Source organism: Tamandua tetradactyla, chromosome 5 (assembly GCF_023851605.1).
Source record: "Tamandua tetradactyla isolate mTamTet1 chromosome 5, mTamTet1.pri, whole genome shotgun sequence".
Classification (NCBI taxonomy): Eukaryota; Metazoa; Chordata; class Mammalia; order Pilosa; family Myrmecophagidae; genus Tamandua; species Tamandua tetradactyla.
This window is the reverse complement of record NC_135331.1, coordinates 184,426,939-184,454,892: the sequence shown is the minus strand read 5'-3', so window position 1 is coordinate 184,454,892 and position 27,954 is coordinate 184,426,939. Positions and strand designations below refer to the sequence as shown.

General features: G+C 36.2%; 1 protein-coding gene across 5 annotated transcripts in view; it reads left to right on the top strand.

The window, feature by feature from the left end:
* TRDN (triadin) overlaps nucleotides 1-27,954 on the top strand; it is a 435,680-nt gene that overhangs the window by 325,265 nt on the left and 82,461 nt on the right. For all 5 annotated transcript variants that reach the window (XM_077162803.1, XM_077162800.1, XM_077162799.1 and 2 more), the window contains 2 exons: nucleotides 668-718; nucleotides 6,224-6,274. In XM_077162803.1, coding sequence (XP_077018918.1) covers nucleotides 668-718; nucleotides 6,224-6,274 — 102 coding nt within the window. The remainder of the gene's footprint in view (nucleotides 1-667; nucleotides 719-6,223; nucleotides 6,275-27,954) is intronic.

Below are 27,954 nucleotides of genomic sequence, written 5' to 3'. Positions count from 1 at the left end.
AAAAGCCAGTCCTCATTCCCTCTTCTCTCCTTCTAAAATGTGTCCTTCTTTTCCCTCCACTTCTGTTGGTCTAAGTCCTTTTCATCTTTCAAAGCCTGTCTCAGTACCACCTGCATAAAAAGCCTTTTCTGATTCCATTATTCAGCTATGGGAACCAAAATCTTTGTGGCTGAGTTCAAAGATACATCTATTCAAACCCCGGGTCTCCTAGGTAGGAGCCACACATCTTGGGATAGTTATTTAATCCCTTTATGTGAAAAGAAGGAATAATAACAAACCCCTACTTCCTAGGGTTGTCGTGAGGGTTAAATGACAAAACAGTGGAGAGCATTGCCTGACACAGCATAAGCAGACAGTAATATTAACTATTTATGTTATAAATTCTTTCTCCAAATCTGATTGCATTTTATTTAAACCTTTCTTATAAGTGTATGTCAAAGTTTGCCTTTCGTGATAATAAGCTGTAGGCTTATTTTCTATGTTCTGCATATTTAGTTCTGATGCCTTGTGTAAAGAGATGCCAATAGACAATTGTATTTTGAACATAAATGCAATACCCCCCTCTTTCTTTAACCTCAGTGAAAAAGAAAAAAAAACATGAGAAGAAATTCGCACTTTGTTCTCTATTATTTCTCATGACCTTTACTACCCATGATTTCTCTTGCAGAAATTAGAAAAGAAAAATCCGGGAAGACTTCTTCAGTTCTGCAGGATAAAGGTAATAGGACCAATTCAACATACATTTAGGCATTTACTAGCAAACATATCTGAATGAGTGCATAGTACATTAGAGGAGTCTCCTTTGCACAATTGTGGGCTACATTTGCACAGATCACATCATGATGTTTTTGAGACTACCTATGTGCTTATTTACCTGTAAATCTTTTCACCTTGTTCACTGTGACAAATGATTGCTTTGATGACAATTTTTTGCAAATGAAATGAAAGAAAAGAACAAGGGTTTGCCTTAAAGAATTTAAAAGAAAGTATTACTGAAGAGAAATAAAGGCTATCATAAGGGATTTTCCTCCATGCCTCAGGTTATCAACTTTCCATCCATTTATAATCTGGAGGGCATTTGCTAGTCATTAAAGAAACAAAGACAGCGAAGCTGGGAGGAGGGAGGAGGCTTGGGATTGGAGTTCTGAATGCTCTTTTTTTCCAATTCCCTTAGACATGTTCTGTTTGCCTTAGGCCAGGTTCCTTGTTGCTGTGGAAACTGCCTTCTTGTTTCATTTTATGACTTCAGTCTCTTAGGTGGACTCTGCCCTTTCTTCTCTGTCCGTCCAAAACCCAGACATCCTTCCAAAAAATAAATAAATAAATAAATAACATCCCCTAAACCATGAACCCTTCTATGTACTTCAAACTTCACCGAGTCTCCTCTCTTCTGAATTCAGACACTTACAACATTTATAATCTAGTCTGTGGAATTTCTACATGCGATACATATATGCATATGTTATCTTTTATTAATTCATCAAAATGCCATCTACCAAAAATAAAAGAACGTGAAGCACGAAGCCCTAGTGTTATTCACCTTAATTTTATGTGGCCTGACCAGTATCACATTCAATAATAATTGTGCACCTAATATGCATTCATCAGTATAGATAACTCACTGGACACTGGGGATATGAGAAGGGCACAGTCTACGCCCTCTTGGAATTTACAGGATTAATTACATAATGAATTAAAATGATTAGAACTGTAGAGGAGATACACAGGGCACTATGAGAGGGTATAACAGGAAAAACTAATCAAGTTTGGGACGCCAGGGAAGGCTTTCGTTTAGAAGTTGGATTCAATTCCAGCAGGAAGCAGCAGGAGATAGGTAGGCAGAGGGGTGCGCAGTGAAGTGGGAGAAGACCAGGCGTAGGACATCTGCTCTTTGCCAGGCTTAGTGATATGGACTTGACACATTTTGTGCCAGCACAGTGCATTTGCTACCACAATAAAAAGTGATGAAGCCGAGATACAGATACCGTAAGTATTCACTGTCGCTCCAGTTAAGGAGTGAAGGCAAGAGTCAAAGTCAGCTCTGTCTGACTTTAAGATCCACTTATTCATTTTAACACTGAAGCTGCCTGTTGTTTAGAATAGGGTACTTGTACGTCTGTTCTTCAGAGCACTTGTGTGTGTGGAGCTCATCAACATGAGTTTGGAAGATATTTTTGACACAAATACATCGGATATGCAATATGGAAAAAAGAGTTTGAGTCTTTTGCTAAGGGGGTGACTCCACTTAATTCCCACAGAGGAGTTGTCTTTTTTTTCCAGTGATTATTCTTTGGAAAAGAATTCCTTTCCATTTTATCTGACAAATTAAAAAAAAGTGTCCTTGATTATATGCAAATAAAATGAGGCTTTGACACAAACTGCCATGAAAATCCCCTTTTATATATTATCTGAAATTCACAATTTGCTAAATCTAAGCCTTCACTCCTTCCAGCAATATATTTTGTTAATGAGCAGTAAGTATTGTAGCTTGCAATACATACATATTAGTCTGCACATAATGTCACAGCAATATTCAAACCATATATTATTGCTTACTATAAAAGCAGCTAAAACAAACATTGGGGCTTACCCCCAAAGCTACCCTTCAGACAATGAAGACTTAAAGACTTTGCTTGTGCCAAAGTCTATACTAGTTGGAAAGGGGAGTTGTAATATGTCCTGGGAAAGAGTACATGGGGAATTTCAGTCCACACTGACCCCACTGATGAAGTAGGGCTCTTATATACTGCTAGTGTAGTTATTATTATTAATGTACAGTGGCAGGCCAATTTCCTAGTGACCACTTTTCTCTCTATTAAGACTTCCATCTATTTACAAGATGTCTCTATAATAACTGGAAAATCATGTATATAAAGGTTTATTCTATATAATTATTGATTTTGGACAATTTATAATATCCTTTTTTTCAAGCTGCCTTAATGCCAAAAATATCTTTGTTGCATATAAGGGATAATGTTTTATAAGAATTCAGTTATGCTCTATGTTATGAACATAACTAATCATTACTAAAAATCAAAGAGAAAAAATTAAAATACTATTTATAAAATTTTATAGATTTTTTAAAGCCTCTGCAGTGTTACTGATTCTGGAATCTCTTTGGAGCCTGCCACCATGCTGTGGCAGAATCTGAATGCAGCAATTTCAGTTGCTTAAAAGGCACATATTAGGTTAGAGTCATTGTGTTTTGCAAGTTATTTCTATTAAGCACCTAAGAATTGCCTACATTGGTTGGTCTTTCACAGACTCCACCTGCATGCTCCCATCCGAACCCATGCTGAAGCAGCTTGCTACAATTCTAAAAACAGCTTTATTACACAGAAATCATTTGGGGTCACATTTACCTGGAATAAGTAATAACCAGGAGTAAATTAGGCATTTGGGGAAACATCATTAAATTTGTGTCTAAATTAAGGAGATGCAGAGAGCCAAAAGCATGATTGTTCCAAATAGGAGGAGCAGGGAAAAAACAAGCCTTGCTGACTTAAGCTGCTGGTTCAGCTATTGGCCTGCCTGGATTTACTTAAGCCCTGTCTTCCATCCAAAGGGGAATATCCCATTTGACTACTCAGGAATCAGAATACTCTGCTATTCACCTCCATTATTGTTTGTATTCCTTGTAGACCCATCTCTATTCCATGGCCAGTTGTTTTGCACAGCTGATCTGACCTATCTGAGGGTGGAAGTTTCACCCATAGGGATCAAGGAACTGCACACCAAACCCAAACACTGCAACAAAGAGATTGATTTCTCCCCCTTGGAGAATGCAATATCAGCAACTTTGGGTTGCTCTGTTTTGGGAGCAGTATCATGGGCCCTCAGAAGTATTGTCTAGTTTTGTGACCCAAACTGTGTATGCTTAGATCTAATGCCAGAGGATTTTCAGCAGAGCTTACCTTGCTCTGTAATCCCAATAAACCATCTAATTAGCTTCATGTTCTCATGCTCATGACTGTGAACCTGACAATTCCCTCAATTTTATTTGTCTTCAGCATACTTTTCCTTTGCCTTCCCACCTATCAAGCCAACACTACAGCTATAGATGGAGTGGGTTGTCTGCAGACTCTGGAACTAGCACCCAACAGTGTTGTACTCTATCGTCGCATGCCACTTCTGTCTTGTCTCTATGGGCATCATGAAGGGAATGGAAAACCTGAGACCATATTCCTGTTCTTTTATGAAATTTTCCTATAGCACTGTCCCCCTGCCCAGTTTATTTTCACAGAAGTTCTAGTTTATATCCTAGCACCATTAAAAACTTCCTAGGCCCTGGTAATCAAGAATCTTATGCCTACCTGTAGGTTCTCTTAGATAAATGCAAAGAACCTCCTATATTTGTAAAAAGTGATCCCCTATGTTATACTCCTAAAAAAGGAGACAGAAGAATGGATAAGAATCTTAAAGGCTGACCCAAATCACTTATTTAATAGTGCCCTTTTCCTATAATATATGTGCAGGATTTTCATATCACACATTCTATTATTTTGTCAGATTTATTATCCCACTCACTTCCTTGAGTTAGGGACTACCCAGACCAACCTGAAGACTTCCTCTATCAGGTCAAAACCCCATGAGATCAAAAAGGACAGAGGAAATGAGCTGCAGAAAATGAGCTGCAGTGCAAGTGATACAAGCAAAAGGCATGTTTCCGTTAGCAAACCTGTAAATAAAACAATAAAAATCACTTCTGTTTTCTGGGAACTTCTCCAAAGTTTAAGGTGCTGGGTTTATGGCTTTTAAATTCCCCAAAGAAGTGTATCTGTAATTTCACCACTTCTTTCTCTTCTGCACTAAAATAAAAGCAGTGCTGGGTACAGCTAGATCCTATATTTTCTGACTACTTTGATCTCACACAAACATATTTAAGTCAACATGCTGAATCTCGAATTCTGAGACTTGAGGCATTGCACTCTCCCAACCCTCTGGGAATCTGTCCCCATCACCACCCCTCATTTCACAGCACATTAATTCTTTTGGTTTAGCCACAAAGTGCAGAAGCAGTAAATGACCCCCATTAGCTTGAAAAAAAGCTAATGAAGCTTCCTAGTGTTTAATGTTCAATCTATGGCTCTTGATTTCATTTTCACATGCTGAAGAATAAAAAAAAAAAAAAAACTCTGCCCTATTTATACTTAACACTATAAATAACAATGCTGACATGTCTTTGCTGCAAAACCCATCTTTAAAAAGAAAATCTGCATGCAGATGGATGTTTAAGGCTGTAGTTTATCCAGCAAGAGGAAAGTCTGAGGTAGAAACCCCATTTTAATAGAAACTCTAAATCCATTCTTGACAAAGAATGAGCCACCCAGACTCAGTTATTTTTTCCAGACTCAGTTTTATGTGTGGCACTGAAGTGACATCTCCATGTACAAGTGCCACTATCGTATTCTCTGCATTTCCATTCAATAAAGTAATTTGGAAATGGAAAAAAACTGGTGAGAAGGAGAGATTGCTTTCTTTCCTTCATTTCCCACTGCATTAAAACTCATTTTCATCAGTGAAGTGGATACTGGGCTTTAATGTTGCAGAGGAGACAAGGAGCGGTTTTATTTTTTAATAGGCTGTTGAGGACTAATGATGTCCAAGGCATTGCATATAAGTGTCTGGGGCCTGTATGACCAGAATCACAACTGCACAGAAGCTGGTAAATGAAGTTCTATTTGACTAACTAGGGACCACAATTTTAAAATTTTGAGAGTTCATAGATGAAATTGCCTCATTTTTTAAAATTTTAGTCATTCTTGATATTCATTTGATTGAACCTGATGTCTAAAACACTTCATTTAGCATGATTATGCAGGGCTTTCCATCTGATTTTTTAAAAATAAATATAGCAAACAAATAAATTGAGTTAGTGCTGATTATAACAACCTGGGGAGACTTTTAGATGCTGAAATCAAATATATTTTTGATTATTAGAGGTAAAAAATTAGAGTTAAAATAAATTCACATCCATCCAAATGCCCATCCTCTTAAATGGACAAGTAGATAGTAACTTTTTCAACAATTTAAATTCATGCTGAATAAAAATTGTCAGATGATGGGTTTTGTATTCTATACTGTTGTTACTTTGTCTCTATATAATAAATCATTTTTTAAAAATAAAGCATATGCTATCTCTTCCCAAGTTCATCTTGATGACAGCATACTGACTCATATCTTTTTATCTTGCCTTCAAATAATGTTCAGTGTTTCTTTGCAGAGCCTATTAAGGGAAAAGAAGTGAAGGTTCCAGCTTCCCTAAAGGAAAAAGGTAATATTGTAAAATGAAATGTACAACTGCATTGACCTACCTATTGCATACTCAGTTATTTGCAACAAAGTAATGTATCATTTCTTTCTCAGGTTTTTAAAACTATGGTTTTCATATACTCCGATATGTTTTTCAGTAGTGATAAAGGGACTTCAAATCCTAAATTGTACTATGAAACAACAAAGGAAAGAGAGCTGTGTCAGAAATGCTGAAAAAAGCTTTTAGAAATGCGTATTCTATTCTGATAGCAGAACAAGGGAATCTGTATTTTATAAATTCCTCAAGGAGAACTTCAGGATTAGTCAGAGAAACCACAGATTTATGATAAAATGAAACACTTAAAATTCCATAGTGATACCCTGCTATTCTGTAAATTCAGATGTAATAGAATCCGAAATAGATTTTACACTTAGAAGTGAGATAAACTGTAGTTCAATCACTTCATTTTATAAATACAAACTGGAAAATCAAGAAACTTTTCAGTTATTGTAATTTGTGGCAGAGTCATCATTAGAACTCATATTTAAAACAAGCACTTTTTAGTGCTTGTTCTTTCTAATGTGCCTTATTGCACTCTGGCCTTCCATTATAAAGGACTTGAAGTAATGTGGATTCTGATATGTATAAAGTTGTGTTCCCTGAAATATAAGTAAATATACTAAGGTCCAATGTAGCACATTTCATTTTTATGTAAGCCAAGTAATTTCTGTGTGTGTGACATGGTGTCACCGCCATCTACTATTTCTTATTGTCAAAATTAGCATTGTGAATTTTCCATTGTAGCAATATTAGTGAATCATTGAAACCATAGAAACCATAAATATGGCGGCTATATTGAATGCTAGAAATAGGGCCTGTTTCTTCATTTACCTGGAAGAGCTTTGGATGAACTATTGAACAATGCAAGGGGATCTAATGGTAAAAAAAAAAAAAAAAAAAAAAAATCCCAATTTATTGTCCTTTTTTCATTAAAAAGTAAAAGACTTCTGTTGAATTTATATATGCCTGTGCTGAAGTTGGCGGAGATATGGGAAAACAGCGGGAGGGGATAGCTGCCAGAAGAATCAGTCAGAGGAATGAGGGATGGATGGAGACACCATTAGGCAGTGTAGCAATGTGTAAAAACCATGCCCTCGAGTCATATTTTTCTGACTTTGCAATTAATTTTAAATTAAGCAAAATTGTTATTTAATGAAACATAAGGGTACAACATGATTTTTTCTTTCTCCTAAGCTTTTATATACTCTTGATTTTTAAAAAATTGTATTTAAAGCAACATGGGGTCAAAATCTAAAACATTTGTTTTTCATTAAAAAAATTTATTATCATGCCAAAACCTTCATCTTAATTATTCCTATGGTGGTAGTTTCTTTTAATACATGCCAGATATTTTTGGTAACATACCCACTTTTATGTTATTTGGCATAATATGTAAATTGGATTATTTTGCTTTGCAAAAGAATTAGAACATGTTATGCTACATGTCCAAAAAGCAGATAAATATTGCTACATTTCATCATTCAAAGGTTGAATAAATTGTGAAAAATAATGGATTATTCAGATTTACTTAAATGCTAATGAATTTTAAGTACGTGCTAGATTTTTTTAACATGATCTGATTTTGTATTTACGTGGATATTTGAAAAAATCCAAAAAAAATCTAATTTGAAATGGTTCAGTCCATTAAGTAATTTAATCACAGGATGATGTTTTAATTCCTTTGCCAAGATAAGTAAGAAATATCAAAAAATGAGGAAGAGATCAGAATATTCCACATTCCACATTTTTATTAGGGAATATAAGTTCATAAAATTTTTTATCCCCCAGAAGAAATGCATGTGAAAAATGTACACAAATGAATGATAGCTCAAGTTTCCACTGAAAACATTTGCATTTATTTTGGTCTTCCATCCTTGGAAATGTCTAGTGAAGAATCTCCTCTATTTTCCATCCTTCCAAATATTCTCTCTCTGATTCAAGTAAATCCTTAATTTATTAACATTGAATATTTATATCATCACACCATTTTTTCTCTGTAATTTTTAGTGATAAATTAAAATTTAATGATAAAGTAAAATTAATGGTAAATTTTTAATTGGTAAATAAGCATTTGTATAAAAAGATTTCAATGAAATCTAATCATCAAAATTACTATTTAAAACCTAGTTCTATTATTGTTTTAGAAATTGAAACTTCCATGCTGCATCAAGATATTTCACTAGTCATTTTTCTTATTTTCCCATTTAAAGTGACAATAATCTTAGTCGTGTGCTAGAATTCTAATGGTGCTTTGAAATTTTATGCATTGGATTTCTTCTTTTTTCCTTCAAGCAAACAGTAAAAATTCAGGTCTGTGTCGCTCAATGTGAATGTCAGCACTTTAACCAACAGGCAAAGTGGCTTTCAGTGACCCTGTGAGAGATGGCGATGTCGTCTCAGGCAGATCAGAACAGTCACGTTTCAGTTAATTCCTTACTAACAAGAAATCAATTTTAAGAAAAGTCTGTTAGGTTTTTGACTTGTACAAATCTATAAAAAATAGGCCAACATGTCTTCTGTTAACTAGAGGACCTCTTCAGGGGTTTCACTGAATTTCTATTGCAAGAGCATAAACATAATGAAACTATTTACCCTACTTAAATGAGAACCTAATGTATTCTGTATTAATCCTACAGGATTTAAATTACTGTAGTATACTCTTCTTTGAATAAAGGTAGAGTCATATTATACATCAAGCATTTAAATCAGGGTATGCATTATAATCTCCTATTGGGGTAACAAAATATTTGGTATGAGTCTCCCCCCACCCCCAGATTCTGATTTGGTGGTTACATGGTGGAGATAAGGAATCTGTCTTAAAAGTCTCACAATGGACTTCCAGAGAAAATTACACTCTGTATTCCAGCTTTGATGTCTCTTCTTTTCTACAAATCCTTAGAACAATAGATAAAATATAGATAAACAATAGATAAAATATGTAGCCACATGTAAAGCCAGGGGAGACATGAGATGGCTAAAAACCGAGTGGGAAACCGGTGCAGCGGGCCACAGCCGGGCCGCAGGAATCCTGCACCTGCCTGCCCAGCATCAGACCAGCACCCGGGCTCGCCGGCCGAGCACCGCACAGTGCTGGCATGAGGCACAGCTTAACCAGGGGCTGACGTGGAGCCTCGCTCAGGAAAAGAGGCTGGACAGCAGTTGCTGCTGAGTTCTGGGGGAACTAGAGTTTATGTGAAACTGGGAGCTCCAGGAGGAAGGAGGAGGGAGTCTCAGCCTCCGCTGCAGGACCGTCCCCTGCTGGGTGGGTGGCCGGGTCTGAATGTCCCCGGTAAGACTGCGGACAGGGGGCTCGAGTCACACAAGGAGAAGCTGGATGGAGGCCCAGAAGGAGACGGCACCCAAGCAAGGAAACACGTGAGCGCAAACCAACGAAAAGAAAGAAAGAGAGCAAAACCCAATAAGCAAAAACAGCAACCACCACAAATTACAAACCAAAATTTCGAGATCATGTGACAAAAAAGACGCGTATGAAGATGGCCACCCCAATGGTGCTGGCGTTGGGGAGACTGTGTGCCCTTTCCGAGGCGCTGCCGCCTTCCGCCCCGGTTACTGCGCTGGCTGTGCGGGGCCGCGGGCAGCAGCGGGGCGAGGAAGCGAGAGGAGATGTGGCAGTAGCGCCCACCACTCCCACTTCCCGGAGCTGGGGGCACTTTGCTTCCTGGCACACTCATCCTGGTGAACTCTGGATGGGAGCAAGAAGGGAGAATGGATTTTGTTGGGCAGTTCGTGCTTTTTGCCACAATATGTGTACAAATTTGAAGATGGTTCCAGAACATGAAGGAAATGTGGAATGATACAGAGCAGGCTGATAAAATGGTTCCTGGGAGGGGTGACAAGGAGAGGATCCAAACATTAAAGGAAAATAAACATTATGACTAAATAAACAGCACAAAACCAATATGCATGACATGATCACATATATGCATTTATATAATAGTATGTATTTATTATAAGGGTGCCTTGAAATAAAATAAAATTAGAACAGGAATTATGTGGAGGAATTAACAAAAAATTCAAGAATATTGATGGATTTTAACAACCCTAATAACAAAATGATACATAAGCTGGCCAATGTTACTGTTTGTATTGTTTGAAAGATTAATGAAATGTACAAACTTATGGCAGGATTGGCCACAGGGGGAGAAAAAGGAGAAAAAGAAAGAGAAAGGGTTGGAGAGAGAGGGGAGAGAGAGAGAAAGAGAGAGAGAAGAACAGAGATTGCAGATGAATATCAGGATGTAAAAGGGCAAAAGCTCTTAACTATAGATAAATGGAAATTTTTAACTCATTGGTCAATATTGTACCCAACTTCATGCCAAAAGTTCAGAATTTAGATTGAATAGGGAATTTCTAAAATAAATTTGTAATGACCCAAAACATCCAAAATTTGAATGAACCAATAATCGTTATCAAAATTCAATTCATAGCCAGTATTTTGTTCCCTAAAATGACTTAAGGTACTTTCGCATTTGGTCATCCCAAACTGTCAGTAACAAATACTTGTATCTTGGGCAAATGGCTTCAGATAACAAACTAAGCAGGAAATGCTCTTAAATGTCCTTATAGATGGTAACCCAGTCATGATTAACAGAACAGCAAAAGATATTTAATTATAAATGCAAAAATTCTAAATAAAATCTAGTGAGTCCAGCTCTCCATAAAGCCCTGATCTCAGTAATGCAAACACTATTAACCTCAAAAAATTTATCAGGGATATCAACTGAATAATAGCTTACAAGAAAAATTTAAGCCTTCTCAATCAATAAAGAAAAAGCGTTCAATAAATCTAGCATTCATTCATTATAAATTTCTTAGCAAACAAAATAACAACAGAATTTCTGAAGCTGAAAACTGTTCTACCGTAATGAACTTTGCTGTAAAATCAGGAAAACAGTAAAAAAGGCTTTCCTACTTTTCAACGTTGTAACCAATGAGGAAAATGTGTAAGAATCGAAGAGGGCGAATCAAACTCTTCTATTTCCAGTTGTATTGTCTCTATGCAAATTTTAAGTTTACCTACAAACAAAATACTGTGACAAAGATAGTTTAGTAAGACTTTTAAATTGTTTTTTTGATTTTGTAATTGTGTAACATAACATATATACAAAGCAAAGAAAGAAAAAAGAAATAATTTTCAAAGCCCTCTTTAACAAGTAGTTACAGGACAGATCACAGAGTTTGTCATGAGCTATCATTCCATCATCTCAGAATTCTCCTTCTAGCTGTTCCGGAACATTGGAGACTAGAAGGAATATTTGTTTGTCATCAAAATCTACATTTTTCTTTTTTGTGAAAAATAACATATATACAAAAAGGCAATACACTTCAAAGCACAGCCCAACAATTAGTTGTACGAACAGATTTCAGAGTTTGGTATGGGTTACAATTCCATAATTTTAGGTTTTTACTTCTAGCTGCTCTAAGATACTGAAGATAAAAGAAACATCAATATAATGATTCAACAACCATACTCATTTGTTAAACCTGACCTTCTCTGTATAACTCCGCCATCACCTTTGATCTTCCTCCCACTCTTTAGGGGTATTTGGGCTATGGTCATTCTAACTTTTTCATGTTGGAAGGGGCTGTCAATAATAAGGGATAGGAGGATGGAAATAGTTGATATTCTAGAGAAGCTGGACCCTCTAGGTTCCAGGACTTCCATGGTCCAGGGACCCATCTCTATGTTGTAGGTTTCTGGAAAGTTACTCTAGTTCATGGAGCCTTTGTAGAATTTTATATATTGTCCTAGGATTGGCTGGAATGGTTTTGGTTGGGGTTTGGCAAGCTATGATAGGTAGCAATGTCCAACTGAAGCTTGCTTAAGAGCGACCCCCAAGTACCCTCTTGACTCTATTTGAACTTTCTCAGCCACTGATATCTTATTTGTTGTACTTCTTTCACCCCTTTTGGTCAAGATAGCATGTTGATTCCATGGTGCCAGTGCCAGATCTTCCCTGAGCGTCATCTCCCATGTCACCAGGGAGACTTTCACCCCTGGATGTCATGTCCCATGTAGGGAGGAGGGCAATGATTTCACTTGCAGGGTTGGGCTTAGAGAGAGTGAAGCAACATCTGAGCAACAAAAGTGATCCCACAGAAATAACTCTTAGGCATACCTACAGGTAGGCTAAGCTTCTCTGCTACATACATAAGCTTCACGAGAGCAAGCCTCAAAATCAAGGGCTTGGCCTATTTATTTAGGTGTCCCCAATGTTTGACAGAGTATCAGGGATTTCCATGGTGGTAAAGTCTAATAGTTCCATATTTTTTCTCCCATCTCTCAAGGGACTTTGCAATACTTTTTGATTATCTGCTTAATATATTCTGGGATGTATCCAGGCATTACATTAGTCTATACAGGATTAAAGGTTCTCGTTCTTATTCTGGGTACCCTGTGTTTGAATTGTTTAAATGAGCTATCCAGACAGGTTGACTTAGATTATGTACTACAGAAACTTTAGGTTCTGGACAAAATGAACTTTTCTACTATTGGTCTCAAAGAGTAGATGAGGTTCCAAAATATAGACAACATCTTCCTTCCCCCTGTGTTCTGAATTACCTTAATCCCGACCTGGTCGGCTTCATTCTTACCTCTAAATACCAGATTATACATATATAAAACAGCCTCTCAAAATCCAGAAATAATAATTAGCACCCTGGACTAAATGTGACTGCTATAAGAGCTTACAGTCTAGGCCCCTGTTTTCTTATAACGTGTTCTAAAGGAGACCATACAATAATTGCTCTTTTGTTTCTCTCTTATTTTGCCTCACCAAACATCCCACAGGGTCATTCACAGTGCTGCGTGCCTCACAACTTCATTTCTTTAGGTAGCAGCACAATGTTCAATCACATATACACCATCGTTTACCAATCTACTTCTCAGTCAGTACATCCTGCAGCCACCTCCATTCATTAGGCATCATGTATAATGTCCAAAGTCAAAGTCCATCAACACTCTCAATTTTAGGTAATTTTGTAATTCCCAAGAGAAAGAAAACCAATAAACACAACCTCACCAAATAGAAATTCTAAACCTCCCCTTAACTCTTGTTAGTTTAGCAAGACTTTCAGATAGAAAATCTACTTACAAAAAGTCAATATAGTTTCTAAACACAAGCAATGACTATTTAGAAAATGTATTATTCAAATGACCTTTTAAGATAGCACTTCCCTTTAAATTAACATACAGAATGCCAATTAAAAATCTCAATATTTTAGAGTGGTACTATGATAAATTGACATTAAAAATGTATTTTTGAAATGTAAAAGTCAAAGATTAAAGAGTAAAAAAATAAATTTTAATTAAAAAAAAGAATAAGGTGGGGATTTGCCTAACGAGGTATAATTATTTGTTATAGAATTACTTTAACTGAAACACCCTGGGGAACTGTGGGAATATGGCAGCGCAGTGAGCTCCAAGACTCACTCCTCCCACCAAAAAACCATTAACAGGTGAGAACTGTCTGAAGCAACAACTTTGCAACAATGGAGACCAGATGAACACTGTATAACCTCCAGGGAAGAGTGGAAAGAAGAGGTTCATAAACTAACAGTAAAGGTGAATAAATTACTCTCTGCAGGGCAGCAACCAGTGCCCACTTCCCACTCTCATGGCATGCTCTCATGGAGTCCAGTCTCAGGGTAGCTGCTGGTGACAGAAAAGGACACAAAAATCCTCATCTGCAATGATGGGATGGGCTCAGCTGATCACTGACCATGGCCTTAGATTGGTGAATTCAGATCACTGGGGCCCAGTTCTGAGGGCAGCTATTGTTTCAATGTACCCTGGACAGGGTGGTGTAGTGGAGACTTAAAGATGCTGTACCTCTTCAGGGCCACAGGTTACAGTTAGCTGGAGAGCTGCAGGTTACAGTTAGCTGGAGAACTGCAGGTTACAGTGAACTGGAGAGCTGCAGGTTATAGTTAATTGGAGAGCTGCAGATTACAATTAGCTGGAGAGCTTCAGCTTATAGTTAGCTGGAAAGCTTCATTTGTTGGGCAGGTCAGGAAATCTTAGCTCCCTACCCAGAGCGTTTTGGGGCCAGCCTGTGTCCCCTTGGTGGATCACAGGCCCTGTTTTGGCTGAAGAAGACTGACTTAGGAAAATTCTCTCTGTTGTGCCATACTAGTAGAAATTGCCTCCCAGGCAATGTCAGCTTGAGATAACAAAAGGATGTAGAAAAATGTAGAGGTGAACAGTCCGGAGAAAAGATCTCTTGGCTTCAAACACTTTGGAGAGGGAGGTGTGCTGCTGGGAAACAGAGTGGACAGTCAAACTCTTATAAACAGGGAGACCCTGAAACAACCAGCCAGCAAAGTCCCGGGACAAGACACAGGCCCAGAAAGACAGGGGAGACCCTGCCCACTGCATTTTTCTTGGGCGCCCCCTGGAAGGAGGGCTGAAGCCCTAGAGAATCTGACTTATCGCCAGCTAAATATAAAATCAAGAAAAAGACATCTCAGGTAATAAAACCCAGAGTTAACATTTTAAATATTAAAATGTACAGTATGCAACAAAAGAGCACACAACGGATGAATAAGGAAATGATGGTCCATCCAGCAGAAAAGACTAAAAATGCAGAAAACACCAGTGAAGAAGATGAGAATGTGGACATACCAAACAAATCCTTTAAAAAATGATCTTAAAAATGCTCAAAGAGATGAAGGTAAACACAGAGAAAGAACAAAAGAGTATCAGGAAGACAAGAAAACATGAACAATATAAGAATCTTTTTAAAGGCATAGAATATTTTAAAGGAACTGAACAGAGCTACAGGATTTGAAGATCAAGACAAGTGAAATGAAAAATTCAAATGCAAATTGGAGCTGGTAGAAGAAAGAATCAGTGAACTTGAAGAAAAGATACTTGAAGTGGGTCTGGTTGAGGAGCAGAAAGAAAAAGGAAAATAGCCTAAAACTCCTCTGAGACACCATCAAGCACACTGATATATGCGTTATGGGAGCTCCAGAAGTAGGAAAAGAGAGAAAGAGGAAGAAGGAATAATGACAAAGAATTTACCAAACAGCAAAAATCCCCAAATGTATACATCCAAGATCCTGAAGAATACCAAGCAAGATAAACATGAAGAAAAATACGCTGTCATATACTGACCACACTATCAAATAAAAAGACAAGACAGAGTTCTGAAAACTGCAAAAGAAATGCAATGTGTTATGTACAAGGGAGTCCAATTAGACTGATTGCTGAATTATCACCAAAAACCATGAAGGCGAAAAGGTAGTTTGTTGAAATACTTAAAGTGTTGAAAGAAAATGACTGTCAGTCAAGAACTTTATGTTCAGTGAGACTTTCTTTCAAAAGTGAAAGAGAGGGTGGGCCATGGTGGCTCAACAGGCAGTTATCACCTGCCATGCTGGAGACCCAGGTTTGATTCCCAGTGCCTGCCCTTGCAAAAAAAAAAAAAAAAAAAAAAAAAAATTAACACATTCTCTGATAAACATAAGCTGAAGGAGGTCATCACCACTGGACATAACAGCAATGCTAAATGGAGTTCTTCAGACTGAAAGTAGAGGACATTAGACAGTAGTTCAAAATGGCATAAAGGGATAAAGGCCTGCAGTAAAGGTAACGCTTTGTGTAATTATAAATCCTAGGATCATGGTAATATGTTGTTTGTATGTAACTCCGCTTCCTACTTCCTACATCTGCTAGGATAAAATGTACATGTATAAAAAGTAATGATAAATCTATGCTTTTGGACATACAATGTACAAAGAAATAAGTGATGACAAGCAAAAAAATGGTGGGTAGACAGAGGGACATAAGAAAAGCATATGTGCATTCTATTGAAGTTAATTTGGTATCAAGTCAAGCTTGATTGTTTATTATTTAGGATGTTGAAGTTTAATCCTACAGTAACCACAAAGAAAATAGATGGCAAATATATCCAGATAGAAATGAGAACACTAAATATGGTAAAACACAAAAAGTAAAATAAATGTAAAAATAAGCATTAATGGAAGTAAAGGGGGGAAAAAAGGCATGACTTACAAAGGTTAAATATCAGAAGAAAATCCTGTATTTTCAATAGCGACTTCAAATGTCAGTAATTTAACTCTCCAGTCGAAAGGCATAGATTGGCAGAATAGATAAACATGCATGACCCAACTATATACTGTCTGCAAAAGAGTCATTTTAAATTCAAAAATACAAGTAGGTGGAGGGTGAAAGGATGGAAACAATGAATGACATGCAAGTAGTAAGTAAAAGAGAGCTGGGATGCATATACTGATACCCGAGAAAATAGACTTTAAGTCAAAAACAGTTATGGGGGACAAAAATGGACTTTGGATACTGATAAAGTGACAATTTAATAGGAAGATGTAACAATTATAAATATGTGTACACCAAATAGCAGAACCAAAAAATGTATAATGCAACTACTAACAGATTTGAAGGGAGAAATTGACAGTTCTATCTTAACAGTAGACTTTAATGCATGACTATACAACTAGTATTAAGATCAATAATGAAGTACAAGATTTGAATGATACTCTAAGCCAACTAGACCTAACAGACATATATAGAACACTTCACCTAACAAAAACAGATCACACTTTCTTCTCAAGTGTACATGGATCATTCTCCAGGATAAACCATATGTTGAGTCACAAAGCAAGTCTCAATAAATTAAAAAATATTGCACTCATATGATGCATATTATCTGACCATAATAGAATGTAGCTAGAAATTAATAACAGAGAGAGAAAAATGGAAAATATGCTAATATGTGAAAATTAAACAACACATTCTTAAACAACCGATGGATTAAAGAGGAAGTCAGAAGCAAAATTAGGAAATATATTGAAGCAAATGAAGATGAAAATACCATGTGGCAAAACTTATGGAATTCAGTGAAGGCAGTGCTGAGAAAGTCATAGCTCTAAATGCTTGCATTACAAAAGAAGAAAGGAATGCCTAGAGTGTATAATGACAGTGACTAAATGTACAAAGTTAAAAATGTTTTGCATGAGGAAGAACAAAGGAATATCAATAATGCAGGGTGTTGAAAATAGGTGGTAATTAATATTTTAAAACTTTGACTTATGTGTGAGACTAAAGCAAGAAATGTGTTTATTTGGTACAAAATTTATATTTTGACTAGTGCATTTCCTAAAATAACTTATGTGGATAGCTTAAATGAATATCATAAGTACATGGAACCTTGAGTAGGGCATGAGATTTTATAGGTTTGTTCAGACTGATGCCTCGATAAATCCCAGAAGGATTTGAATAGTGAATAAAAAAGTATTTGCATAGTCCCCTTGGGGGAATGATGAGAAAGGGGAAAAATTCAACTTCCCCAAGTGGAGAATTCTTGATATTCTCACAAGCAGTGGGCACAACCAAAGCAATAGGTTGAGCCCCCAATCTTGGGGTTTGTTCATATGAAACTTAACCCCACAAAGGATAGGTCAAGCCTACTTAAAATTAGGCCCAAAGGTCACCCCCTAGAGAACCTCTTTTGTTGCTTAGATGTGGCCTCTCTCTCTCAGCCAACACAACAAGCAGACTCACTGCCCTCCGCCTCTCTACGTGGGACATGACTCCCAGGGGTGTGAACCTTCCTGGCAATGTGGGACAGAAATCCTAGAATGCGCTGGGACTCAGTACCAAGGGATTGAGGAAACCTCAACCAAAAGGCAGAAGAGACAAATGAGACAAAATTAAGTGTCAATGACTGAGAGATTCCAAACAGAGTCGAGAGGTTATCCTGGAGGTTATTCTTATGCATTAAATAGATATCACCTTTTTAGTTAAGGCTTAACAGAGAGTCTGGAGGGAACTGCCTGAAAATGTAGACCTGTGTTTCAGTAGCCATGTGTCTTGAAGATGATTGTATAATGATGTAGCTTTCACAGTGTGACTATGTGATTGTGAAAAACTTGTGTCTGATGCTTCTTTTATCTAACTAATGGACAGATGAGTAAAACATATGGATTAAGAATAAATAATAAGGAGAACAAATGTTAAAATAAATTTAATAAATTGAAATGCTAGTGATCAATGAAAGGGAGGGGTAAGGGGTATGGTATGTATGCTTTTTTTGTTTTCTTTTATTTCTTTTTCTGAATTGATGCAAATGTTCTCAAAAATGATCATGATGATGAATATACAACTATGTGATGAAAAAAATTATTGCTCTTTTCTTTCTTTGCTTTGTATATATGTTATATTTTATAATAAAAAAGTTTTTTTTTAAAAAAAGACCCCTACATCACACCATATAAAAAAATCAAATCCAAGTGGATCAAAATCCTAAATATAAATGCTACAACTATCAAACTCTTAGAAGAAAATGTAGGAAAGCATCTACAGGACTTTGTGTTACACAATGGTTTCTTAGACTTCACACCCAAAGCAAAGCAACAAAAGAAAAAATAGATAAATGTGACCTCCTCAAAATTTAAAAAAAAAAATTTTACTCAAAGGAATTTATAATGAAAGTAAAATGACAACCTAAATAATTGGAGAAAATATTTGGAAACCACACGTAGTGCTTTGGAACTCTGTATATCCTGGAAAATCATGTTCTTAAGGCTAATCCATTCCTGTGGGTTTAAACCTGTTGTAAGTAGAATTTTTGATTAGGTTACTTCAGATAAAATATGCCCAGGGATGGTTCTTAATCCTCTTACTGGAGTCTTTTATAAATGGGATGTGTGCTTATATGTGTGTGCATACATATATATATATACACATTTAGAGAGCTATGGAGAGTGAGAGAGAGAGAAAGAGAAAGCCAAGGAAATAAGAAGTTGAAAATAATGAGACCCAGAAGAGAAGGAAGACATCAACAGATGCTTCCATGTGTTTTGCCATATGACAGAGGAGTCCAGAAATGCTGGCAGCAAGTTTTCAAGGAAAAAACATCATCCTGACGATGCCTTGATTTGGACATTGTCATGGCCTCAAATCGGCAAGCTTGTAAGTTATTAAATTCTCATCATTAAAAGCCAACCCTTTTTATAGTATCTGATTTGAGCAGCTTAGCAAATTAAAACATCTCATATCTGATAAAGGTTGAATATCCAGAATATATAAAGAAAACTTACATCTTAACAACAGAAAGACAAACAATCCAATTAAAAATTGGACTAAAGATTTGAGCAGACTTTTCCCCAAGAAGATATACAAATGTCTAGAAAGCACATGAAAAGATGTTCAACATCATTAGTCATCAGGGAAATGCAAATCAAAGCAACAATTGCATATCATTTACACCCATTAGAATGGCTGCTAGAAAAAAGCAAACCTAAGTGTTGGAGAGGATGCAGAGAAATAGGAAAGTCATTCATTGCTGAAGGCAGTGTGAAATGGTGCAGACCTTGTGGAAGACAGATGGAAAGTTCCTCAGAAAGCTAAGTATAGAATTGCCCTATGACCCAACAACCCCACTAATAAGCATATGCCCAAAAGAATTGAAAGCAGGGACTCAAAAGGTTATTTTCGCACTTATGTTCATAGCGGCATTATTCACAATTGCCAAAGGAGGAAGCAACCCAAGTATCCATCAGCCAATGTCTGGATAAATGTAATGCGTAAATACATACAATGGCATATTATTCAGTCATAAAAGAACGAAGTTCTGTTACATGTGACAACATGGATGAACCGTGAAGATATCATGTTGACTTAAATAAATCAGACACAAAAGGACAACTATTGTATGTTTTCACTGGTTTGAAACAATTAGAATAAGCAAATTCAGAAAGTCAGAATCTAGAAACAGGTTGCTACAGAACAGGGTAGGGATAAGGAATGAGGAGTCAAGCCTTAAAATAGAGAAGGTTCTTACTTGGAATGACGAAAATGTTTAGGTGATGTGTTTCAGTGATGGCATTACAAGATTGTGAATGCAGTTAAAAGCATTGAAATATAAATCTGAATATGATTCAAAAGGGAAATATTGGTTATTGGTAACAGAATAACAGTTAAAAATCATACACAAACAGGGAACCCTAAGTTAGATCATGGACTTTAATTAAAGGACAATTACAAAAATGTGCTATCTTCAATCGTAACAAATGTTCCACACCAATGTAAGGTGTTGATGATGGCGTGGTGTATGGGAATCCTCTGTTTTGTGCATGATTGTTCCGTAAATTCACGACTCCAAAAACATAAAAAATTAAATAAAATAAAAACCAACACTGTGCAATTAGCCCTGACGCAGGAAAACACACTGAGGGAGCAAAACGGTGATCCCCGAAACAGGTCCCTGCGTATCGGAAAATACATTATATGACAGCTGCATCATTGCTATTATTGGGAAAATAAATGGAAAACCATTCCAGTTCTCCCTGTAGAAAATAAATATTACATTCCTTTTACACATTTACACAGTAATGAAGACATATTCCAGAATTTATGGCAAAGACAACTTCTACAATTCAGGAAAATAGGGGGAAATACATACATTTCTAAATTTGGTAAGGGTAGGAGTTTTAAGATAAAAAGAAAGAACAAATCCAAGTGGGAAATACAAGCCATACAATGGGGAAATACATTTGCTATGCATATGATGACAAAGAGTAAAGAGCCAGATTATACCTAAAAAATCTACAGATTATAAAAAGTAACACAAACAACGATATTTCAAGTTTGTAAATTTATATTTATTTACAAAATGGCAAATTGAATAACCCAATAAATTTATAATTGGTAAAAGTACGGGTGATTTTACATAATGGGCATTGCTTTGTTAAATTAACATCTGACCAAGGTAATTTCTTTTCATCATATAGTTCAAATCAAATGGACAAGAGAGAAACAATAGCTGGGATTTATTCGAAGGATGTTGTATTTTTAAAAATTTTTAAACAGGACATTAATATTAATATTAAATTATTATGTTATGCTATATTATACTTAATATTATTATTAAGAGGTTGTATGCAAGATAATTTCGCATATTCTTTAGAGGAAAAATGATTGCAGTTAGAATTCAGTATCATGGGCTTGATACTATTTTAGAAGGTAGTGCTGTAATTCAAAATTACTTCAATAAATTAGGAACCATCGTCAATATGAATAAATGTAAAGAAGTGCACACGGTGGGGTACAGGGGTAACTCTCTGTGGGAGACCCAGGTTCGATTCCCAGTCCATGCTCTTCCCCAAAAAACAAACAAACAAAAATTCAACAAATGGGGCTGCAATAACAGAATACTCACATGGAAAATAATGAAACGTGACCCCCCCATACAGCATGCCAAAAAAAAGCGCCTGCAGCACTCTTGCCTTTAAAAAAAACCCCTCAAGTTTATACCAATAAAGAATTTGCTCTGTAATTTTAATAACTGAATAATACTGCTGGTAGTGACAATAATAATTCACATTATCATTGCTAATTACTCTTTATTTCAATTACTTTTGATCCTTGTGCCCTTATGTAGTAGATAGTGCAGGCAATACTGTTCCCACTTTAAGTGAGACAACAAAACTAAAAAGACTTACAAACAAAATGACTTTTGTCTTGGTTATTTTAAATGAAAATATAGACTAATTAAGTGCTTGTGGAATAAGTGAACAATTAAAATGTGCTCTTTTTTTCTCTACAAGCTCACTAGTCCTTCTGGGTTTTTAGCTTTCTGATTCTTCTCCAACCCTTGCAGAACCAGATTCTCCTCTTGTCCTTTATCGTCAGGTGCAAAGTGATTGTCCGTATTTCCAAATATCATACTTGTCACAAAATATTCTCCCTGGCATTTAAGACTCTTTCTTAAAATAAGGCACATTCTCGGGAAGGCATACTAATGCTTTATCTATGGAAGCTTGTAAGCGACCAAATAATGAGAGATCTTGTACAGATTTATTTTTGGTGGACTGCAAACTATTTTGTTCATGCACAGCTTAGTGAAGGAACTAATGTATAACAATTGTGTCAAATCTGGATTAGCCTTTTAGAAAAGGCTAGTCCAAATAACATATGTAGTCAGCAGACATCTGTGATTAATTTCCTATTCCCCATCAATCTTTTTGTACTCTGATTTTGTGTCCAGGTAAGGCTTATTACATATGTTCGATCTAAACATAAGAATGAAACAGCAAACACCACCTTGGTTTTATCAGGCACAGTCAGAAAGTTTTAGAATCTATATCCATCTCTTTCACTTAAGCTTCCAACACATCATTTAAACTACCATCAAAAGAACAGCTGAAAACACTGATTTTCTTTAGCTTTATGCTTATTTTTATTCTGAGTTATTAATCCTTAATCTTACATGGAAAGATACAGCCTTCAGTGACTTTTGCTATGAAACATTTAGAGAGGAACTTCATGTGACATCCATACATCAGTATCAGTCATTGAATTTCATGTGAAAAAGCAAAATATTTTCGAGTAATAAAAATTGTTCAGATGTCATAAATCAAGTGATTCAGCTACTTAGTTCTAGATTTGGGCCTATAAAATTAAGTTGAGTCCACGCATTTGCTCTCATTTCTCTAATCATTCTCTACTGGGAGAAGTGTATAGATCATATTAAATGAACTCAAATATACAAATTAAAACCTAATGACATAGTATAATAAATAAGTTGCAGTTATAGGATTTAGAAAGCTTAAACTGTCCAAAGACTCATATTCACATTCACCTGAGCAGATTTTCTTTAACAAATATCAAGGCCATTTTGATAAATAGATGTAAAAGTAAAAAAAAAGAAAAAGATAAATCTGAAAATAATTTTATTCTGCAACACTTTCATTTAATCATAGAGATGATCACTATAGAAACAAGATCTTGATGAATTTTCAAAGTCTATATTTGTGATATTCACGGTTATTGCAGTGAATATCATTATTATTGTTTTAGCAAGCTTTGTCAGTAGCTGTTGCAAAGTAATATTGCAAAAAAAAAAAAAAAAACAGTAAATTTAAGGAAATGGTCCCAGGACAACCTCCAAAATAAGACTTTGAACATGTATTTTTTTACTGATACACAGTTATCACTTCTTAGAATAGAATAAAATACCAGGACTCTTTCAGAAAAGTTTTTTTTTATCTGCACTTTTCCCTTGTGCTTTTCCTCAACTAATGGCCCTTCTAAATATTCCTGAAAACAATTTGTTGAATCCTTATTATGTTTTTGGCAAGCTTTTGGTTTCTATGTTCATTTTGCAAAATGTTGTGCTTAGTGCTCCAAATTCTAAAGACATAGCCCCACAATTGCAAAAATAGCTTACAGAGATATATAAATAAAAATTAGAATCCAGAGAGGTGAATTAATTAAGAATTTTGTGCACGGTTCTCTAACAATATAGGAGAAAAAAAGGACTAAAACCAAAAATTGTGCCTCTCATATTTGAAAGGAGATACATTGGGATGTAAAAGTGAACAAAATAGGACATGTATCTTAGGGCACATGATTCTTTTGAAAGAAAGAATAATGTGTACTAATGAGATAATGTATAGTGTTTACTGGTATGTAGATGAGCAAAGTATAGTCAACTAATTAGCATGCAAAAACAAGTTTACAGTATGAGGATGTCTTAAGTTGCTGTCTTTAGCTATTGTATCTAAGTCACAAGCAATGTCATTATAGGAGGTAATGAGGCCAGGTTTCTCGTTAGTAAAACTCTGCCACTATATTCGACTTTCTTTTGTAAAATTAATTTTTAGTCATATAGGTGAACCTGATGTATGTGTGCTCCTCTTTGGGAACTAGAAAATCTGCTGAGAGTGATTTTAACCGACAGTTCGCTTCAGCTGACAGGGGACTCCTTTCCGGCTCCGCTATCCTTGGCTTATGACTTTAGTCCTGTTGATGGCAGGTGACCTCCCAACCTCCTGGTGCCTGGTCTCTGTTCTAGACGGGACAAGGCAGAGACCCAAAACCTTCTCTTCCCAGCCTTTTTGAAGGAAGGACCCAGAGGCTTCTACCCACATCTTACCGGCCGTCACTGCGACACCAGAGAGTCTGGGAATTCCCTTATTTCACTAATCTGCCTCTGCGGTAGAGGAAGGGAAGGGAAAAGTGTGTCGTAGCATGCGCTGAGCAAAGCGGCCGCCACTCTCAGCCATCCCAGGCAGTGAAGGCACACTGCATCTTCAGAACAAGTGAGCGTCTTGGTCAAAGTAGAGACTCCTTGGTCTTCTCAGAGCACCATCAAACACATTTTATAGCTTTCTTTACAACTCAAGAATATTTCTTTTTTTTTTTTTGTGATAGTACTCAGGAAATACAATGGAAACATAAAAATTGGTTTTCAGCTCTCATAGAAGGCTAACAGAAACTGATGAATATTTGGGAAGAAATCATACAATTAAACAAATACCTATAAAACGGAGAGAAATGCACAGACAGAAAGGCACAAGTACTAGGAGTGTATGAAGAAAAGGATGTGACTGAGCCTGGGCAATCAAGAAATGCCTTCCCAAGTTGCTACATCTGATCTGAGTTCTTGAATAAGTAGCAATGAGAACCCTCAGAGAAACTGGGGAAGTGGGGCTGGGAGGGAGCAACATGGAGAGAGTAGCATGGTTCAACACTTGCAGATTCTTTCTGAAAAAGAGCACTGTTTCAGGGGTACAGAAAGTGCTGGGGAAGTGCCATACCTTGTAGACTAGGAGTAAAAAAACTGTCACTTGTGGGCCAAATCCACCTAGTAAGATCAAAATGGCTTATACATTTTTAAATGACTTGAAAAAATCGAAAGAAGAATACTATTTTGAGACACATAAAATATTTATGTAATTGAATTTCAATGCCCATTTTATTAGAACACAGTCATGCTTATTCATGCACATAATGTCTGCAGTAGTTGGTGCATCACAATGGCAGAAGTAGAATCTGGATAGCCTGCAAAACCTAACTGTCAGGCACTTTACAGAGAAGGTTTGTCCATTTCTGCTGCAGACCAGTTTAAGGATTTTGGTATTCAGCTGGAGGGTAAAGGTTTTTATACAGGTTTGAATATGTGGAGTGGGACTTGCATTCTATAATAACCATATCGTATAGCAATGGATTGGAGAAGAGCAAAACGGTGTGCAGATACCAGTTAGGATGCTACGTATAGCATCCAGGTGAGTGATTATGGTAACTTGAGTTGGAATAGCTGCAAGAGAAATGGATAGAAGATGAATATTGGACAAATATTCTGTCTAAGGTTACTAAACATGGTGGCTGACCTCGCTGAGATGGGGCACTAGGAGAGGACAGCCTGCAATAGAAGATCATGGTTTGCGACATGTTGAGTTGAGTAACCTTTAGGATATTCAAGTAGAAATATAAAATTGGAAGTTGGCTATTTGGGCAGAAATTTCATTTGGATTTATCATTTATAAATTTGATTTGGAAATTTAATTACATGGGCCTATGTGAATTTAAAGATGTGAGCATGAGCAGATGCATTTAACTATGGAACGATTCAAGAGTGAGTAAAGTTTTTAGGACTGATACTTGAAAAACCTAGAGCATTCTTAGCATGAATGCAACCAGGAAACTCAGGGCACAATGCTAGTAATCTATCTTTCTTGCTTTTTAGTGGCTAGTGGTTGCTGTTTTATGAATTTCCATATGTCACTGGGTTTGGAGTCTCATTGTGAAGGTCCCAATGTTTGGTTCTATAATCACTATTTAATTACTAATTTATCCACATACAAGCATTACAAGGTCAATAAGTGGTTGAAAGACTTTATGTTATTCGGTCTACTTTTATGAGAGAAAATCAAAAATAGTTGGTCTCAAATATTTATCCCAAGCAGTACCTTTCAGAATATGTAAATGTGTCAGTTTAAACTCAAGAAAAGCTCCTGCACCTGATACATCTACAGTGACCATAAATATCCTCATTTCCAATGATTAAAATAAAAATTCTGTTTAAATTGACATTTTAGGAAATTGCTCTTCTTTTGTAACTGATAAGTCTAGTAAGCAAACGCAGTTAAACTATATATTTGATTCAATCATACTGAATTTAAATTTTTTTGGAAATAATATTTCAATTAGCACATATCATCTTTGCTTAAGGCAAGTCACCCTCTAAGAAACATTAGGACTTGCTATATTATTGCTTTAAAAATCTAATTTTTGATCTAGAACATCTTGATTTAATAAGTATCATTGGTATTTTAATATTGTGTAATTGTTTTATGTTTGTATGCCCTGATTCTTATTTAGTTATTTGTTTACATATTTAATTCTGTTTTGAGATATTTTAAGGAGAAAACATTATGACTGTCATGTTAGCAATGAAGAAATTGCTGCAAAAATATTAAATGATGATCCAAGGATTATATGTTGGATTAGCTACTTAGTATCATATGCAAATAAGAGTATAACCAAAGGGTACAAATCTTTATATGGGAAAATCAAAGAATGTTTTCATTTTTACCTTGCAAGTAATTTTTACACAGTTCTTTGAGCCTATTGGCTCAAAGTCAACTGGTTCATTACCTGAAATATTTCCACCCAGCTATCCTACCATGTTCAAATACCATCACAGGGCATTGTTCTCACCGACTATTCTTTCTCTGACCTACAATATATGATTCCGCCTACAATTATTTCTCACTTATTTAAATGTGCAATCTTCAGGTTAGGGAGCTTTAGGGAAAGAAAGAATAATGAGGCACACATAAGTAGGCATAACATTAAGAGGAGATAAAGGCAGAGTGACACTATCCGAAATGCAGTACATTTAGCATATAGAAAAGATGAAGGATCATGAAAATGAAATGATGGCAGAATGAGGCAAGAAAACTGTACGCATTTATTCTGTGCTATAAAGAGAGAATGCCCTCTGCTCATTTTGTGTATTTAGTGTCCACTCAGCAAACTTTCCTTTTTGTGGGCATGAAACTCCTATGGGAATCTTGCAAGGAGGGTTTGCAGAATCAGGATTTTTGTGTAATACATTTGAGTCGTACAATAAACATTTGTATTAGGAACCAGAGTCATCATTTTCAGTCTATACTCACAGAAGCTTTTAAAACATAATTTGCTTTTCTTATTGACCTAATGGGTATAAGAGATGGTAGAGGGAGAGGTTGGTGTGTGCGAGTGTGTTGTGATGTGTGTTTGTGTGAGTGTGTGCACAGGTGTTATTGAAAGATTACTGTGCTCATTAGCTTGAGACACTAGCTTCAGCTTTGAAATAACCAGCCATAAACTAGGTAAATTCACTTAGCCTTTCTGTATATCTTTAACTGACTGGCACAAATTAAATACAACAGTCTGAGATGATGTGCAGATGTGTTCAATGTCTGGTGGGTCAGTTCTGATGCGCTATTCCACCTTTGTAAGGTTTTAGTTCCTGGGACAGGGAATCCACTTCATCGTTTGTACTAAACAATCTAAAAATGAAGCCTACAAATTTGATTTTCCTGACATTTTACAATAACATTTAAATTAGTTTAATATCAGTAACAATTTTTGAATGCTGATATGATGCTCTGGGCATATTCTGAACACTGAGGCTCCAAAGATGAGCAAGATAAAATCCCTTTCCTCAAATATCTCTCAATTCAGTGGAAAGGAGAACTGGGAGAGAGGATAGAGAAAAGGTCTCTAATGCTGCCATAGACAAAGCATGCAGAAATATCTATCCAATTAATGAATATCTATTATTTGATGCTAGCATACTAGCTGC